The sequence below is a fragment of the Pholcus phalangioides genome, unplaced genomic scaffold (genome assembly GCF_987345545.1).
Source record: "Pholcus phalangioides strain wild (caught in Gottingen) unplaced genomic scaffold, Ppha-v1.0 ptg000015l_1, whole genome shotgun sequence".
In the NCBI taxonomy this organism is placed as follows: domain Eukaryota; kingdom Metazoa; phylum Arthropoda; class Arachnida; order Araneae; family Pholcidae; genus Pholcus; species Pholcus phalangioides.
This window is the reverse complement of record NW_028301608.1, coordinates 62,175,172-62,195,109: the sequence shown is the minus strand read 5'-3', so window position 1 is coordinate 62,195,109 and position 19,938 is coordinate 62,175,172. Positions and strand designations below refer to the sequence as shown.

Below are 19,938 nucleotides of genomic sequence, written 5' to 3'. Positions count from 1 at the left end.
TGATAAGAGTAAATTGGTAGACAGGCAATTATAGCTAGACAGAGGGACCTACGATGCCCTTGAGATGGCCTGCAATTCATATGAGTGGAAGAATGTGATGATCCGCAAATTTCTCACAAAGTTCTTCAAAGAGGTTCTTCCTCTTTTAGACACATTTTTCGCAAGCATTCGAAATGAATTTTCAGTCAACCCTCGGGTTACGAACTTGATTCGTTCCTGAAGTCTGCTCGTAAACCGAATTGTTCGCAAACTGAAAAAGCAATTTCGGCCCATTGGAATCAATGGAAAATGAACTAATCCGTTCCTGGGACTCCGAAAATTTCTAGTGTGAATTTTTAGAACAGCTATACTTCGCCTAATGTTAAAACCAATAAAAATAATCAAACTAACGCTGAAAAAATAATCACACGTATGAAATAGGCAGTGATCTATGGCAGTGATTCCCAACGTAGGCATTAACGCCTCCTTGGGGACAATGGAATGTTCCAGGGGCGCGGTAGAAGCTACGGGTATAACATAGGATCCTATGAGTTAGATTACGTTGGGAGGCGATGGGAGAAAAAAATTCTTCTTAAGAAGAGGGAGATGGGACAAAAAAGGTCGGGAAACTATGATCTATGGGATGTAGAACAGGAGTCATATTTGTAGGGGAGGGGAGCTTTACTCTGCTGAAATTTAATTATATTCAACCAACTCTCTGTCAAATGGGAAAAAAGAAATCGACATGTAGTCACAAACATCTAAAATATGCTTTCCCGGGATGTAGTTCGTTTTGCGTGTTTGTAAACCTTGTTTTTCGCCGGCTTGTGTATTCGTAAACCAAATTATTCACAAACTATACCGCTCGAAACCGATGGTTGACTACTGGAATTGGTCAAAATACGTAATTACTGATTTCATACTGAGAAGAGCATTGCATTACATTTCTAAAAAAAATCAAATAATTCTTTTGTAAATTTCCCCAAGAATTAAATACCTTCGATGGTCCCAGCTTGTGGTCCCGACTCCAGGATGTGCGAAAACCGCATCCAGTTGACGCTGATTCGAAATCACGCGATTTAAGAACTAGCGCGCATTAATTTTTGCTTTTTGATTGCGTTATAACTTGTGCCGCCATCTATCAGAGTGTAACTGAAACTTGATTGGTCACGTGATGACAGCACAAGTATCGTTTTCAATCTCAATGTGAAAGATTCTTCGATGAAGTTTCAAGTTTATCAAGCAAAATCAAAACTGTAAAACAGTGATGGTAACTCATGGGAAATTTCCCACAATCGTGGGAAAAATTGTCCAAAATTTGCCCAAGTGGGAAATTTTGTAGCGTTTGTGGAAAATTTTGCAAGTTAATCAAACAAAAGAATTTTTTTGAAAAAAAAAAAGAAATTAATGCAGTGAAATACTTTTCTATTGTAAAATACTTGATTACGTATTTTTCCCGCTCGATGGCAGCACAATTTTTCGGAATGCGTGGGAAAAATTTTTTCAAAAGGGAAATTTTGCTGGAAGAGGTTACCACCACTGCTGTAAAATTTCAATGAGAATTTATCATCAATGATCACTAGAATAACTAACTGTATAATAAAACATGAAATATATATATTTCACATTATAAATTAAATTGTCAAAAAATAAATAAAATTGAAAACCGAGCTGGATTCAGTGCGTTGAACTCTCCTCGTACTCACGGTGCTGAGCTGTTTGTTGATATTGTGAATGGCTGGGAAGCAAGATGCTGGCCTCGAAGCTTTTGCGATTGTCTCGGACGAGAGTGTTCGCGTCGATCATGAAACGATCGGCGAAAAGATTTTCATCGGACCGAGAGATCAATTTGGAGAAACTGAGGAACGGGCCGCCTCTGTCTCATTTCCTTCACAACAACGAACAAACTGGAGTCACCGATTATGCGGATGATACAGATCCAACCTTCAATCCATACATAATCAAAGACCCGCAAGAAAACAAGGGGAGAAAAGGTAATGATAATGCATCACTTCTTATCATTGTAAATCTTTGGTGCATTAAAATATTGAAAAAATAAATAAAAATTATATCGGCAAACAAGATAAACAAAGACCCGCGACGAAGTTACGGGTCACTTAAGTAGCCCATGGGCCATTTACATACACGGTCAGTGCATTTACAGATTACTTACGTGACCTGTTGCACAGTTCCAAGATCCCCTGAGTCACTTTGTGACACATTTCTTTAAGCGGATGACGACATATTCGCAGATCACAATGGTACATCTATACATCACGTCAGTGGCCCGCTGTGCATTTCAGATCTCTTATGTGTCCCCCACGGCACATTTACAGATCACTTAAGTGACCCGCAGCACAGTTTAAAATCACTTATTCTGCGGGTGTTGCTTGAGCGATATGCAAATGTCACGAGTCATTTGGGTCATCTGATATTGTGGGCTGCTCAAGCGATATACGAATATGCTAAGAGCCACAAAAATTATCTTTAAAATTGGAGGTTGGTCATTTATATAATTGAACTGTAAATGTGTCGTGGGCCGCTTAGGTAATCTGTAAGTGTACTGTGAACCATTCAAGTGACATGGAGGTGTGATGCGGGCCATTAGCAAGCAATCTGAAAATGTGCCAGCCAGTAATATGCAGGTGTACCTCGAGCTCTTAAAGTGGACTAAAGCTGTGTTCTGGGTTGCTCAAGTAATTTAGAAATGTGCTTGGGATCACTTAACTGATTTGGATGTGTGCTGTTGGCAGCTTAAATGATCTTTAAATTTACCATGGGCCACATTAGATGCTTCCGAGGGCCACTGGTTAAGCAAGTATGTTCTAGTCCAGGGGTTCTCAAAGGTTTTACACCCACAGCACCCCTTACTATAATCAATGCTTATCTGTGGCTCCATGGCCAAAAGAATATAAGAATATCAACGAAGGATCTTTTCAACAACCTTTGTCGAGCCGCCACTCCGCACTGCCTCTGACAACGTTTGGTGATGCACCAATGTGCCACCGCATGCAGCTAACTATGTAGCCTTTATGTGCAAAAAGTAACTGTGCCATGGCAGATGATCATATTGTAGCCTATTTGAAATATGCTTTGTGTTTTGCACTGATTTGTCCAAACCATGACTGTAATCACTAAATCTTTTTCTCACATTTTGTTGCAGTCTATATCGAAACATATGGCTGCCAAATGAATGTAAATGATGTGGAGATCATAAATGCAATTTTAAGAAAGGATGGTTTCGAGATGACTGATGAAATAACCAATGTGAGTATCGTTTATCGCACATACATCAAATTATGTATTTTCATGCTAGATTAGTTTTATATGAGAATGGAAAATGCAGATATGTGCATAAAATATGCAAAGAGAATGTTTGGCAAGAAAACACTGATGATAACAACATCAGCAGTGTGTGTAATTTTGTAATTTTGTGAACAATACAATGTTTACTGATGTCACATATTGTACCGGTGACAAACAACTCATGACAAATAAGAGAAGACATTATACAGAGCGATTCTAAATTCATGGGGCAAACTTTAAGAGGTTATATAATGCACGTAAACAACTTTTTGATCATAGAATGTGAGGTCGAATTGCAAGAGCGGTAGAGGGTGTTTTTAGAGAGTGCACAACAGTTTCCCAAAAACAAGTATCATATTTTTCTGACAAATTTGCCGCAATATGTGCCATCAACCATTCAATGCTGCATACGCACCTTTGGATTGGATTGTAGTTTGTTTTTCATTGGTGCAAGGACCATCAAAGTTATGCTGTGTCAAACAACGATTAAGCAGTATAATGTCTTGTGGCAGGATTGCATTACCCAAGTTGCACCATGAGAAGGCCTACCACATTAAACTCAAATGATTAATTGCATTTATTGCAGCAAATCCGTCAGAAAAATATGATATTTGCTTTTGGTGAAGTGCTGTTGCACACTCTCTTAAAGCGTCCTCTACCGCCTTCACTATTTCGATTCGACCACACATTGTATGACCTTCAAAGTCATCCTCAATATATATTTAAATTCCTTAGCAGTTTCTGCTCTTTTGAGGATGTCTTATAACATTGGTATTTTGCACTATTTATCCTCCGAAAGTGTTGAAAGAAGTTGCTGTGAAGTTGTTTTCTGTGCAGTACACGAAAGGGCTGTGCTGTAAACTTCTTTTCAGAACGAAACAACCAACTGTATTTTATTCATTAACTAATCAGTTGGAATTTTTTTGCTGCAAATAGACACTCATAAATTCATTTTATGATACTAACGGCATCAGTTGAATAGATGTCCCCCCCCGAGTGGCACAGTGGTAAAGATGCTCGTCTTCCATTATGAATATTACCATCAAGGTCCATGGGTTCGAATCCGGGCATAGAACATGAGAAGCAAGTTCTTTACCTACCGAGTCTAGGGCGACCACCAATGGATAGAGCTTTCATTTCCCACCCAACTTCACTGGATGGAAATTTCTGTATGGCAATATATGACCAGAGTTGGTGTGCGGTGAAGTAGTTGAGTAGATATGCCAACAACCATAAACTTGGTGATGGATAATGATGTAATACAAATACAATGCCACAACAGGCAAAATGCCCAACGAGGTAGCTGAGAAAAAGATGCCCATAACAAATACGGATTTCATATATTTTAAAAATACAACAACCCCCAATTAAAAATGCAATTACAAATAATAGATATACATGAAGGGGGGGGGGGATAAAATATTATACAATGCCCATAAAGAATACTTATGGTTGTCTAATTCTAAGTATGGATAGCTTCTCGATTTACCCCAACATTATCGTGTTATAATGATTTATCGTATCTTAATGATATATAACGATAACTGCTCTACACCAATATTTTTTCTGTATTATGTGATATATTTGCATATTTCTGCATTAGTGGAAGTAGAATGCAACTTTTTTTTTGTTATTTCTTTTGAAGATTTATGATTTTTATCATGAATTTATCAAATTTTTTTCAGCTTATGAAAACAAATTTCAAGTTTTCTTTTAATAATTAGACTGGGTTATTTTTTAATTATTTATAATTTTTGCTATATATTTTTCAGTTAAATACTATAATATTTGAAGATTAATTGATTTCAGAGTGACATCATATTCGTAATGACCTGCTCCATTAGAGAAGGTGCGGAAAAGAAAATATGGAAAAGACTGGAATATTTTAAATCATTGAAAAGACGAAGAAGTCCGAAAAAGCCTTTACATGTTGGGATATTAGGTTAGCTCAGTATATTTATTAATTTACGTAATGTTAAACATGCATCTTTTTCAATATTCTGAATCACTAGAAATTGAATTTAATCAAATTTCTAGGGAGGAAAAATTCATTTTTTTAATCATGTCTCTTGAACATAAAGTTGTGTAGGTCTCACAATTTATCACTATAAAAACTGGAATTTTGTGAATAAATAATTTTTTACTATTACATGTATAAAAAATACTTCAAATTCTTGTATTGCGTTCTTTTTTCGACATCTTATAGTGCAGCGAAACCTGTCTAAGATGGACACTATGAGATGGAAACCTATCTTGAATTCAATCAAAAAAAGTGTTCCCATCAATGATTAGTATTTTCACGTACACCTTTCTGAAATGGAAACCTGTCTATAGTGGAATATTATTTCGGTTTCTTGACGTTCCATTTCGTACAGTTTCCCCTGTAGAACTTCTACTCAAAAGCTTGATTTTTTTGTCTTTTAAGATTATTTGTTATTGCGCATAATCCTGGAAGAAAGGAAAAGTTAGAATTACAAACATTTGGTTTCATTAATATTCTGAAATTATTTCGCAGGTTGTATGGCGGAAAGACTGAAGCATAAGTTAATTGAAGCAGAGAAAATAGTGGACATAGTTGCCGGACCAGACAGTTATAGAGATCTTCCGAACCTTCTCAGTCTTGCAAATGAAGGACAAAAGGCTGGTGAGGCACATGTCTCAAAGTGATATAAATTCTTCCATTTTTTTTATGCATGTTTATAAACATGACAACTTGTGTAAAAATACATATACCAAGAAATATAAGTAAAGGAAAACATTAATCTTCTCATGTTATAAGTTTTCAAGTTGAATTTCACAATAATTTAACCCAATCAACTCTAATTTAAATACCCTATGTGTAATAGACTGTACTCAGATTTTACCCAATCAACTTGTCAGCCCCTGTTTAGGAGAAAAAAAAAAATTGATTCCTCTGGTCACAGAGGCCTAGCCCGAGTATCCGACACATATTTCAAACTTGGATTGCATGGGTTAAACCATGACATATAGTCATAGGTGTCAGAACCTGGGAGCTCAAACTATTTCAGCCCCACCAATAAATTTTGTGGGAGGGGGACGAGCCCCCAATAATTAATGAGCATCCTCCCCCATGCATACAGGCTTGATTCCTGTAGTCCTGTATATACGGAGACAACTGGCATCCTCATTTCCGCTATGTTTTGTTCATGTTGACATCTCTACGTGTAATCATGCTACCTAAGACTAATTATCGTAAATGAAGCACATTTATTTTTATCACGATTTTTAATCTGATAAAAGTAATATTCCTTCCAATTAAAGCTACAAAAAAAAATAAAAAATAATAATAAAAATATAAATAAAATTCATTGCGGTCAAATCAAGGTTAACCATTCTTATTTCATACTTACAGTGAATGTGATGTTATCTGTAGATGAGACCTATGCAGATATTATGCCTGTTCGAACAGATATGGAATCAAAATCTGCCTTTGTGTGAGTATGGATGATTTTGATCTATGTTTACTGATTTGAACCAATCTCATTGTCCAATGAATTCATTATTTGAAATTAAAATTTATACTTCCATCTATTAGAAGTGATCCATGTGCCCTCATGTTTTTTTTACCTACACAGACCTGTTTTTTATGGGCTTGGAAAAGCAATAGGTCTTGTACATAAATTGTGCATTTAGATATTTTGTGTGCACAAAAGCATTTTTATCACCTGCAGCTTAAAGGTGACTTTTTGATCCTCTTTTTTGATTTTCAGGTCAATCATGAGAGGTTGTGATAACCTGTGTACATACTGCATTGTTCCTTTCACTAGAGGTAGTGAGCGCAGCCGTCCTGTTTCGTCGATTCTAGATGAAGTGCAACATCTTTCAGATCAAGTATATCTTTTCTTTAATCAGCATCTAGTTTGTCGCATGTACAGTGAATGAATGATCAGTCTGAAATAGTTCATGAAACTGCATTTAATCTATGAAAATATATTTATGCACTTACAAATAAATACATAAGAGCCCCCGATTTTATGAATAAAACTGCTGACTTCATCTAATTCTTAAAATCAGTTTCATACATATGTATTGTATTTGAATAGCTTATACTTTTAGAATAAGAAGTTGGATGTATCTCTGTTTAAATTGCATGAAGTGTATATTCTGTTCAAGCATTTAAACAATTAAATGAATAGGATTAATTTACAAAGTTTTACTCAAAATATTTTGCTTTTCACCTCCCTCCAGTATAATTGGTCGGATATTGTTTCCATTAAAAAAGATAATGCACAAATGTATAATGAATTTAGTACTACATATATTCAAGTCTCATCTACTTAATTTTCTAGGGTTATAAAGAAATAACGCTCCTTGGTCAGAATGTCAACAGCTACAGGGATACATCAAGCTACAAAGAGCCTCCACTTTACTCATCTCAACACAACCTTAGCAGAGGCTTCACATCTATATACAAAAACCGGAACAGTGGCCTTAAGTTTGCCGATTTGCTGGCTAAAGTAGCGGAGGTGAATCCAGAAATGAGGATTCGTTTCACTTCCCCACACCCTAAAGATTTTCCCGATTCAGTAAGTGAGCATAAAAATACTCATCAAAATAGTTTAATGATCATAATCACTTACTTCAAATGTTTTGAATTACGTTTAAGTATACATTTATGTATTTGATACATTTGATTTTAATTCAGAATTAAAATATCTTCTTGCATCAGCTCTTTTTTCTGTGTTGAGTAAAACAAAGATAATTTGCAAATTATTTTTCTAATTCTCTTGTATTGAATCTGTTGTTTAACGATTTGATATTAATAATTCATCTATTAGGTACTTGAAGTTATCAGAGAAAAGCCAAATATCTGTAAAATCATTCATCTCCCGGCTCAAAGTGGAAATTCAGTCATCCTAGAAAGAATGAGAAGAGGACATACCAGAGAAGCATACTTGGAACTGATAGACCACATCAAGGAACTCATACCTGGTAACCCATACCAAAAGTATATTATTACTGTATTGAAGGCAATAAATATATTTAAGATGCCTTGAAATCCCAGTGGACTCAGAGGGCAGGGAAACCAGTTTTCCATTCAATTTGATGTCAAAGTGATGACTAAACAAAAAAAAAAAAAATCCATCATATAGGACAGCAGTTGGCTGTGACAATAATACTGATGTCAAGGTGTGCTGTAATGGCAGATGATGAGCGACCTGGATTTTCTAGCAGCTATAATAAATATCGCCCTCCCCATGCCAAAAGCACAAATGTGCAATGTCCTTGGAAAGAAAAAAAAAAAAAAAATGTGGGAAATGGCATTTCAGTGTTTACTCTACCTATGTTACTCTATAGAAGTTATTTTTCTAAAATGTTCTGTAACGTGTTTCATTAGGGATACACATTTGTGTTTCAGGCAAAACTTGCTAGCGAAATAAGGTATCCAACCAGCTGATAAAAAAGGGGGAAATTTGCACATTCATGCTCCTTACATGCGGAGGGGGGGGGGGAAATACATCATGAGCAAACAAAAAGCATATGCCATTGATTGGATTGATCAATGAGAGCAAGATTACATTACTGAAAATTTATGTTAAATACAACGTAACCTCTCATAAAGAATGCTCCCAATTAACAGACTTTTTGAAATCTCATGGAATAGGGGGATTCAATATATTTCATAACCAAGTGCAATGACGAACGCTCCTGGTGTGTAAAAAAATTTAGCTGAACCCTGGAGAATGAAAATAATGTGAACACAAAGTCTGTACAAAACCATGACCTTAGATTTAAATGTGAAAAAGACTTTTGTAAACAAAGTAGGGATTTTATTTTTTCCTTACTATGTCAGGTGAAATAATAACCTGCCAAATGGAGGGAGAAAAGATATTGTAAATTAACCAAAAATAAAATATCATGGGATTGAAAGAAAAATCATCAGGTCCAAAAAAAGGACGGGCCTACTCAAAAAAAAAAATATATCGTTATCTAATACACAACTCATTCTGCAGACTCAAGTGCCAAGAGGCCGAATCAGAGCATGGCTAATTTCATCTTTTCCTCACAAAAATTAATAATTTTAATCATGATTTGGCTCAATGGCGACAATTAAAGTTATGCGTGTGCATGAGAGAGGAAAAAAAAATTGACAGACTTTTACCTGGCAAATTCTTTGGAAACAATTTTTTTCTTCAAAAAATTGGGATTTTAGTGAAAATTTGGAAAACAGGAATTTTTCGGGAGTCTGAGGGTAGAAAAAAATTCGGGAGACTTAGCAGTTATGAATTGAAGACATGAATGAAATCATATTCTTAAGGAGACATAAAAAAAATAAAATGTGAGGGAAAGAAAAAAGCCACATTAAAATATATTTTTAGGCCATATTTTTTTTTTATCATAGTGCGTGTAATTTCAAATCAAGCATTTTATATTATATAAAATTTATTTTCTAAATTATTATTTACTGTTTCTATGAGCATTTGAAGTATTTTTGACTGTCAATGTGTTAGTTTGTTTTACGCTGATTTCATTATCCATTGGCTTTTTCATTGTAGAGATCGCTTTTAGTTCAGATTTTATCTGTGGTTTTTGCGGAGAGACAGAACAAGCTCATGAGGACACTCTTACTCTCATTGAGAAAGTCCAATATGAATTCGTCTATGTTTTTCCTTATAGCATGCGGAATGTGAGTATTATAATCTGAAAGTTCATGAACACTTTCATGAATCAAATGCAGTAACTTATGTTTGGGCGATGTGATCATCGTTTATGTTGTCATAATCAATAAGCTGAAATTTCTCCAATGCTAACTTATACAGGCATATATTTTTTAATTTTTTGGTTAACGTGATCACAATTCAGTTATTGTGATCAGTTCAGCTGACTACTTTCAACTTTTTTTTCTTGTTTGAAGTTCAGTTTCAGCACTTGATATTTTTTTTAGCACTTTCAGAATTGTAGCGATCGGGAAGAATCTTAGTTTCAGAAGATACAATCTTTAGGAAATTAACCATAAAAATAAAATTCAAATCAAATATCAATTGCTTCAATAGTAGCAAGCATTTTCGGATAAATATTTGTTTGTAGAATATAGAAAAATATTAATTTTATATATATATATATATATATATATATATGAATTGTTATTTTGCCCGCCTTTGGCACTTACATCTATGTGGCGGAGAAAAATATATCATATTAAATTCTTGAAGTGGTAAAGAGGGTCTTAATTTTTTTCAGTCCGAGTACTGTGACACCCCTAATCCTAACCTGGTCATGGCTGCTCTGCCTTAGTGCAAAGATGTAAGCTAGTGGTTGTCTTTCTGTGGTTTTCCAAACTCAAAGAGCGAATGTGAGTCCTGGTCTCCCGTTTAAAAAAGCCTCTCTGCAGAGAGCAGGCAGTCCTATAACAGGATACTGATATCAGTGGCGGATCCAGGGGGGGGCGATGGGGGCGATCGCCCCCCCCCAAGAGCCTTTAAACAATAGGTGAAGGGGCGATCGCCCCTCCCAAGAGCCTTCAAGCAAACATAACTCCAGTTACCTCACTTTTTTTCTTTATTAATCCTTAATTTTTTTAATTAATTACCTTTTTTTCTCAAAGTTCCTTTCCCTAAAATTTGTTCCCGAAGTTTCACCTTGAGATTTCTTCTGCTGGTAAGGTCGAAAAAATAAAGAAGTCATAGCCGGAGGAGGGTCAATTGTATTCCCACCAAGGTTCTACAGGGATTCCATACGATTCGGCTGTCACGCTGCCTTTTCGCTTACCCCCTAGCGCCTAAGGGCTCATGTAGAGAGGCAAAAAAATGTACACCCTTCAGTTTTCTTGGTAACGCGCAGTAAAGCACAAGCCATCCAATAAGACGAATCATCGTTTTCTAGCCTTTGTTATCTCTTTTTTTTTAAATTCAGTCCTGAAACCCGCAAGCTTGACGTGGATCAAAAAATGACCATGTCTTCGAAAAAAACTGTTTTCAGTAAGCGAAAATTTTAAAATTTTAAAATAAATGGATATTAAGAAAATTAATTCTATTACTTTTTGTAGCACATCTGGGGTTTTCCCAGAGAATGAAGCTGCATTCGCTTACGGATTCACTGATGATGACATTAACGGGGGGTTCCCCCACAGGGTGAGGCTAACAGGGCTCAGGACGATTCTTATCAATTTTTGATTTTCACTCTACAAATTCACTATAGTGGGGCCTAAAAGTATGAAAAATCTCAGCAAAGCCCCCCCCCCTCCTCGAAAACGTAGCTCAAAAGACCTGCGCCAGAAGGTGAGCATTTGAACACACATAGCTTCTCTATAATATCTATGAAAATATAGGCCTCTGCCCCATCTAATAATTAAAGCCTTTGTAATTTGAAATAAGTACCTGGATTAAACATTATAAGTGGATCGCGCGTATAATGCTTTTCCAAAAACCGCCATAAAATCGTTTTAAGCGGAAAAACGCTTTAAACGGGAAATATTTATATTTCCCGTTTAAAGCGTCTCTATGGTCTGAGCATTAGTTGAAGATGGAACCACGAAAATGAATCGCACTAAGCGGGAAAAGGTTCTAAGAGCAGTGCCGCAACCAGATGCTTGGTCAGCATCTTGGTGTCCCTTGTAATGTTAAAGGGCAGGTAAAATGTGGAAATTCACGCCCCCCCCCCTCCGGTCCAGCGCCCGGGGCACCAAACTTACCTCCTCTTCCCATGTTTCGGCCTTGAGGAACGTTATAAGTGGAATCCACTATATAAAATTGATTGTGTGGAGTCGGATGTTCTGCGGGAATTAAATTTAACCACCATCTTTTCAGACAAAAAATCTGAAAATTAATATTGTGCACTTGATAATCATAATTAAATAATAATGAAAATCATTTCAATTTGCATGAAAGTAAGCTTTTGCTATTTAACGTATCTGTGGCGAAAAACTGTTTTTGAATAGGTTTTTGACAACCATATAGTCTGCACAAAATTGAATAAGAAATTTATTATTTTAAATGGCGCAATATTAGAATTTCATTAGGAAGTTTTTTTACTCTTAAATTTTTCTTAATTATGCAGACAAATTAGTACCCACATATTTTATTGAAATATGCGTCAATTATTTCTTTTTATCGAAAACAGTCTATACTTGTTTCAATAACTTTTCAATGCTATATTTTCATATTTAAAAACATTTTCATATTTTATCTTGACGTCCTATTCGAATAAGCAAGATTTACCATTTAGTATTTCGTGTATTTGTGTTTCCAAGATTTTATATTTCCTGATTAGTAATTCTCTGAAACTCCTGCTAAGGTGGTTCCAAATTAAAGTTTTCATCCTTTATGAGTTTTTCATTTGAAACCGAACCAGAGATTCAGGTTAGGAGATAGAGAGTAATTTTGATGTTCAGTCAGAAGCGCATTTACGGTTTTGCCGATTTGAAGGCTATTCAAATTTCGCCGCCCTTCCACTCTAGTCTAATTTTCTCGACTACTCTATCCCCGAATTTTCCATCCCATGTTATAGCCCCCCCCCACTCCTGCAAGTGCACCTGTATTAAAGTCACTCTTTTAAAGGTCCGTCCCACGAGAGTTTGCTAGGTGACGCTGGATAAGATAATTAAAGTTAAAGATAATAAAAGTCTTTGTCAGGATCCGCGGTCGTCTCGGGCCTCGGGGAAGCAATAATTTTTAAGGCTTTCAATACAAAGGCAGAGGAACGAGCGTCTTCCTTTGTGAATGACCGAACAAGCACGGTTTACTTCACGCCGGCTGTTATTTTTGCGGTTTATGTCCGACAAAGACTTTTATTAACTTTAATTATCTTACCCAGCGTCCCCTAGCAAACTCTCGTGGGACGGACCTTTTAGTCATTTACATGTTTGCACCCTGTTTGGTCACACACGTGTTTGACGCTGGTTTTGGTAATTGTTTCGTTACTTACACGCGCTCTAGACAATACCGTCTTAACGCATTCCCCGCGGGCGGGGGCCTCAAATGCAGAGGGACCTCTGGTTTAAAATTTTAAAAGTAAACGTGTCTCGCCAGGTAGGGGGCTCAGAAAAATTACTTTTTCCGAGGGCCCAGTATACGCTTCTGACGGCTGACTCTAGGCCACTCACTGAACTGGTCCCTCACTCTTTATGTCACTCATTTGATCATTCATTACTCCCGCTCTAAGTCACGCTTTTGCTCATTCACGTGCTTGCAAACTCTCTAGGTCACTCACTGACACGGTCACTTGCTGTCTGGGAAGAGGTGGGTTTATTTGACGGTTATAAAAATTTCACCGCCCTTCTCCCATTTTGCTAATTTTCTTGGCCACTCAATCCTCAAATTTGCCGACCTTCTGAACTTGCCGCCCTGGGCTATAGCCCATTTAGTTCTGTAAATAGGACATTGTCTTCAGTAACGGGGCATGAGGATGGTTAAAATCAGTGTTACAAAAAAAAAAATTGAGGGGAAAAACTGAAAAATTACCAGCAAAAAAAAAAGGCTGATGGAATTCAATTTTTCTAGAATTAATAGAGATATGAATTATTAGTACAGTAGACTCGCTAATCTGGCACATATCACACCAGGGTGTACTGGGTTAACGAAATCGCCGAATTACTGCAGATTGATTGAAAAAGTCCATTTAAATAACAAACTTCTGCTCATAAACATGTGCGCACTGTTTTCCTCTTCTATGCTCGGAGAAAACTGGCCTAAAAACACCGGATTACTGGAGGGATTATTGAAAGTCTGACTCTATACGTAGTAGGATGGGAAACTTTATTTGAAGACAAAAATGGGTTTCAGACGCAAAATATTTTCATAAATCGGGTATACAAAGCTGGAAATTTGTAATTTTTTAAATTTTATCGTCTCGTTTGAAAATTATAAGTGATAAATGAGGAAGTTAAAGGTATTATTTGTAAATACAGACATGTCATAAATGGGTGTTTTATTGTGTGTAGTACTTATTTTCATTTTAAGAAAGGATACAAGTTTGGTGTGCTATAAAATTGTTCACAGAAAGAAAAATTAACTGTCTAGAACGTGAGTAACTGAAAGAAGACTGCTTAATGTTCTTTACATCAATCGCCAAGTCCTCGAAGCGTATACGTAAACACGAAAAGTTGCTGGAGTGAGTGTAGCTCGGCTTTGGATGCTTGAGTTTCCAGCAGCGGTTCCGAACCTTTTCAGTGCATACGCCAAGCAGATCATGAGTAAATACTAAACAAGGTATTGAGCGAAACAAGAGGGACCCCATGGATGGAAACAAAGTCCCTTTGGTCGGGTCCAGTGCCGAGTGGGGAGTACTGAGCTGATATGAATTAGTACGAGACAAGCAGAGCCAGTTGAGGGCCCCACATGGATCTGCCGGCAAATAGATAGAATTCTCTATCGAACGAGACAGACCACAGAGGGCTCACCTGGAATCACTGATGTAAACAAAGCTCATTTGGCCGATCCCATCACCGGCATTCAAAATCTGAACAGGGAAAACATCTACCCTGTGCTGTAAACCGAAACTGCCTTATCACGGACCCTACATATGAGAGGACAAAAGCTGCGCCGCATAGGTTCAGCTTTTTATCTGAAGCCATGAAGTCATTTAAAGTTTGAGCGGTCACAAGAATTTTTCGCAAGCTCAGTGCGACTCGTTACGGGTAAGGAGGTTGTCGGTGTGCGCGTAGTAGCCTACCTATTTATTTGATAACTACTTTGTTGTTGTGCGTAAAGTTCATGCTCCCAAGGGTGGAGCTGATAGGGCCGGGGACGATTCTCATCATTTTTTTTTTTGTTTTTTTAAGCTATAAATTAACTATAAAAGGGCCCGTGAAAAGTCTGGTCTGGGGGGCCCACTAGAGGCTTTAGCCTAGGGGCCCGCTCTAGGATGTGGAGGCCATGGTCAGGGCTTTAGATAATTTTTTTTCCTTCAAATGTTCAAGGATCGTCTCTCTTAAACGAGGTTTCTTGTATCCGAGTTAGCTTAGAATTCATTTCCTCTGGTTAACCGAGATCCTTATTTTATTCATATTAATTTGCCTAATTGTTATCATAACGTCACAAAGAGAAACGTTTAATACTTTCACAGGGATCAAAAAAATTAAATTTAAACGGAAAGTATCTCTCTACTTTGACTTGAAAAGCTGGAAAAAAGCATTTATCGAATACATTCGGATGAATTTTTATTTGTGCGCATTGTTTTGTCCGGTTAACTGTGAGCCTTAATTTTTATCAAGCGAAGGAGGAAGAAATAGTATTCTAGGAACATTTTAAAATACCAATTCTTCATACGCTTTTGATATTCTGCTCTCTTTTCATCTGCAAAGTTTTTATTTATTTGTACAATTGCTCATGATACTGTTAATAAAAAAACATTTTTAACTGGTAATGTGCATCAGAATTCCTTACAATGTTTATAAATATAACACACATTATTCAGTCTGCACCTCAAACTTTTTTTTCGTACGGTATTTTTTGCGAGGGTAGCCGGCACATACGTTCAAATTTATTATCAAAAACAGCTTATTCATTAATTGTAACACCAGTTGCTGCAAGCAAGTTTTTAAATAAGTATGCTGCATATTGAAAAAATATAATTTTTATAAATATAAATTTTAATTTAGATTTAATTTTTAACTGCCTTCAATTTTTAATTAATTTTTATTTTCAATTAAAATGTAATCGTAATTAATTTTAATGTTAATTAATTTTTTAAATGAAAATTAATTGAAAGTTTTAAATAATTTTAATTCTTAATTAATTTTTTATTAGTTTTTTTATTTTAAGTACGTTTGGCACCTACGGACACTAGTTTGGGTCTCACCGATCGACATCTTCATTGTGAAAAATCGCCCCCCCCAACACATCACCCTGGATCCGCGCCTGACTGATATAACATAAAATTCAAGCATTTACCATCTTTACTTAAAAATATAGAACAGATGGCATCACTAGCAAGTACACAGAACAAGCAAAGAAGTCGGGCAACATATGTATATTAAAGTCAGGCATATACATACACTCACTCAACACACTCTGAAATGTACCGATTCGTTAGAAATTCTGCAGAGGAATGTGTATGAGATGTATGTTTGTTGTAGTAGTAGTAGGTGATCTGCAAAGACCTGGGCCATGCTCAAAAATGTGCGTACATGTATTGTGAACCTAACATGTAAAGTTTTGTTTCTGTATAATGCACTGCCATCAATTTTTATAACTATGGGTGAAGTGTAATGATTGAATAATTGTACCGCTGTAGGCCTGTTGCTCTCTGGGGGAGATGGGCTCGCTTTTGTGCCTCAAAGGTAGGAACCAAAAATACCAACTTCAGTCAATTATCACTGTGGCACCAGTGGGGTTTGAATTTGGATCCTTGTGATGTGAGTCTGCACTATTACCACCACAGCAGGCCACAGTGATACCCTGACTTATGTAATTAGTTTCAAGACTGACAACGTAAGTAGAGGTAAAGTTTTTCCTATAGTAATGACCCCTCGAGAGGAGAAGGAAGTTAAAATTACAGATCTTTATTCTTTCTTATCTATTAAACTTTTTTTGATGCAACTCTCTCTCAGGAAACCTTTTCTCTGCAAGAATGCAATGCCAAAAGCTCTGACAACAATTGATTTCAATTAAACATAATAAATGTGTCTAATTAAAAAGAAAAATTATGCCAACACAGTGTGAATTGACATAAGTCGGGGGTATAGATGTATTTCACACTTCTGGAATCAATAAATTTCTTCATTTAAGATATATGTTAATCATTAACTGCCCTATTATCAAGCCTTGTTACACTAAAATGATTCCAACTTTCAGAAAACTGCTGCTTACCACTCATTGAAAGACGATGTTCCAACAGATGTGAAGAAGCGAAGAGCAGAGGAGGTCAATAATTTGTTTAGGAAATACACATATGAGAGGCACAAAGAGCAAATAGGAGAAATTCATTTAGTATTGGTAAACGGAGTAAGTACATTTGTTTTTGTGAGAATACATTTATTTTCATGGCTTTCACTGCGTGCAGAGGCTCTTTCATGGGATGAATAATTTTTGATAATTTCTTGCTCAAACATTCACAAATCAGCAGTAAGTTTATGTGAATTGATATATTCCTGAAAACAACAAATAAATTCTTATTTCAACAATTTTGTAGCTTTGAAAATTATATTTTTTCTTATCTGTACAAATGTAATTTTGAAAATAATAATCCTTAAAAGTGCTTTTATTCTCCTGTAGCCAAGTAAACGTTCAGATTTAGATTGGTGTGGCAAAAATGATTGGAACACCAAAGTAATATTCCCGCACACTTCGATTCCAATTTCAAAAGATGTTGAGTGCAGCAAAGCTCCTGAAATCGGTGACTATGTAGCTGTCAGGGTATGTTAACTTATTTTCTTTGCACTGTGGTAGTTACTAGTTCTTTCACAGTCAATCATTTAAAAACAGCTGAAAATCTTAATGTTGTGTAGTGAAAAAATAATGTAATTATAAGTTTTGGATATTACATGAAAATTATCCCTCCCCTAACTCTAAAATGGACTTGTCCAGGTTTTGACTACATTCTTTCCCCAAAGGAGAATGCTTTGTATTGTTCTGCAATGAGCCCTCAGCTGACTGGAAATGTTGTGCTGCAAACATTCCCATAGTGTTTTCTATTTATTCCTTAAAATTTTCCCAGAGACTTTTCTGTGGCAGCACTGTAGTTCTGCAATGTTAAAAGAATGTACATAAGTTTACAGCATATTCTGCTTAAAGGCTCTCCTTCCCTCCTATATGACTGTCTATAGAGCTGTCTATCTTTCTGGTTTCCTCTTCTGACAAGAGAGAGAGGTTTCATTTCCTTCCCCGCTGTTCAAAAAAAGTCCCTAAAACATACACATACTCCCTATCTGGGTCGTCTTTAGATGTTAGAGTTTCTTAAGATCCCTTACAAACAAGCAATTAAACTACCCCTATACATGAAATTTTTCATCGTTGAAATATACTCCTAATACAATACCAATTTTTTTTTATCAATATATAATGCCCACCTTCGAATGCAACAAAGTTATCCAGCAGATTCAGTAATACTCTTCACATTTCTCTTATACATACAACAGTGAAGAAAAACTGTTTCATGCATCATAAAATTTTATAACAATCTGCCGAACAGTATTCTCAGTTCTGCATCCCTTCCTTAGTTTAAAAAAACACCTTAACCTATTCTCCATAACTAACACTGAAACCATTTCTAGAATGAAGGATAAAATGCATGAAGATATAGTCTAATAATAGAAAGTATTTTACCATTTACAGGCATTTTGAACTTTGAATAAAAATGTAATCGATACACTTGGTTGTCGCCTGTATCCAATAGTTTTTTACCAACTATATGATTGCATACTGATCCCATTGTGTGCACTAGATTTACCAACAAATATCAATGTGCTAAGTAATAATCCAACAATATCAATCTTCAAAGTTTTCCTTCTTTTTTCCATCTATATTATGTAGCTACATGCTATGATAAATCAGTGATTATGCATAATCATCAATCATCTCTAAGTTTCCTACATTTATTAATTTTTCTAGTGATTATGCATAATTTTTGAATGAAGTTGGTAATTATGATGAATATTTGAAATAAAATCACGAAGGAATAGGCTATCTCTTAAATTCAACCATTTATCAGTGCCGTACATGACTGGTGCACTACATATATTTTGACAACAAAAATAAGGGTTATAAGGATAGAAAAACATGTAAATTATCAGTCTGATCATGTTAATTTTCTTCACATTCATTTAAATTTTTAAAGTAAACCAATCAAATCCATCATCCTAGACTACTACTTAACCATATATGCACCTTATACACATTCTCTGCTGACTTTCTAATGAACTGGTGCATGTCGGAAGGTATGTGAGTATGTATATATGCATGTTCTTGTTGCTGCTGCCATTTGCCTTCTAGTTTGAATAAAGATAGCAAATCTGCTTGTTCTCTGTGGAGAGATTTTTTTTTAAATTTGAGAGTATCATCCTACTTTGAAGTTTCAGGTAAATTCAAGAAAGACGATTTATCAATACAAGCTGAGGATCATACACAACCACCAGTAAATGTAATAAATTCACAAAATTTACCTGAAATGGTTGGCAATTATGCATACACAATCACAGGATTTATGTCAAACATATTTTGTTTGCACACTCAGACCTTTGTGGACAGCTACCCCCTGGGAACTAATTAAAATTTCATGGGTGGAGTGAGTAATAACCAGAAAACCTAATTATGTTAACAGGGACTTTTGAAAATGTTGTAACACAGAGGTCTGACTATTATCAAATGAGCTATTTGATAAATTCTTATAAGTTAGGTTACGTTGAGAGTTGATCTCAGTCATTTTCTTTTGTTTAAAAAAAAATATTTTAAATACTATTCTTCATAAGACTCCATTTTCTCTCTCTCATTGTAGATTAATGACTGTTCATCGCAAGTTTTGAAGGGAGAAGCATTGTATTTGACAACCTTGCAAGAGTTTGCTGCAAGCCATGTACCATTTAATTTAAAAAATACTGAAAATATAGAATGTAGGTAATGATGTGAGAAATTAAAATTATGCTGTTATGTATTTGTAATCATTGTTTCTATAAACACGGAAATTGCAAGCTCTAGGCTAGCAGTTCTCAACGTTTTTTTGACTTGGAGTTTTTTTAAACATATAATTTCTGTGGTG

The 19,938-nt window shown here is 35.8% G+C and overlaps 1 protein-coding gene across 1 annotated transcript; it reads left to right on the top strand.

Annotated features, from left to right (window-relative positions):
- The first annotated feature begins 1,491 nt into the window (after positions 1 to 1,491).
- On the top strand, positions 1,492 to 19,833 carry LOC149076419 (uncharacterized). Its single transcript, XM_089243974.1, has 12 exons — positions 1,492 to 1,973; positions 3,143 to 3,246; positions 5,095 to 5,227; positions 5,801 to 5,929; positions 6,659 to 6,740; positions 7,017 to 7,137; positions 7,596 to 7,832; positions 8,085 to 8,238; positions 9,804 to 9,934; positions 17,040 to 17,189; positions 17,460 to 17,600; positions 19,678 to 19,833. The coding sequence occupies exons 1-12, from the start codon at positions 1,730 to 1,732 to the stop codon at positions 19,798 to 19,800; spliced, it is 1,749 nt and encodes a 582-aa protein (XP_089100100.1). The 5' UTR covers positions 1,492 to 1,729; the 3' UTR covers positions 19,801 to 19,833.
- Positions 19,834 to 19,938: the final 105 nt, after the last annotated feature.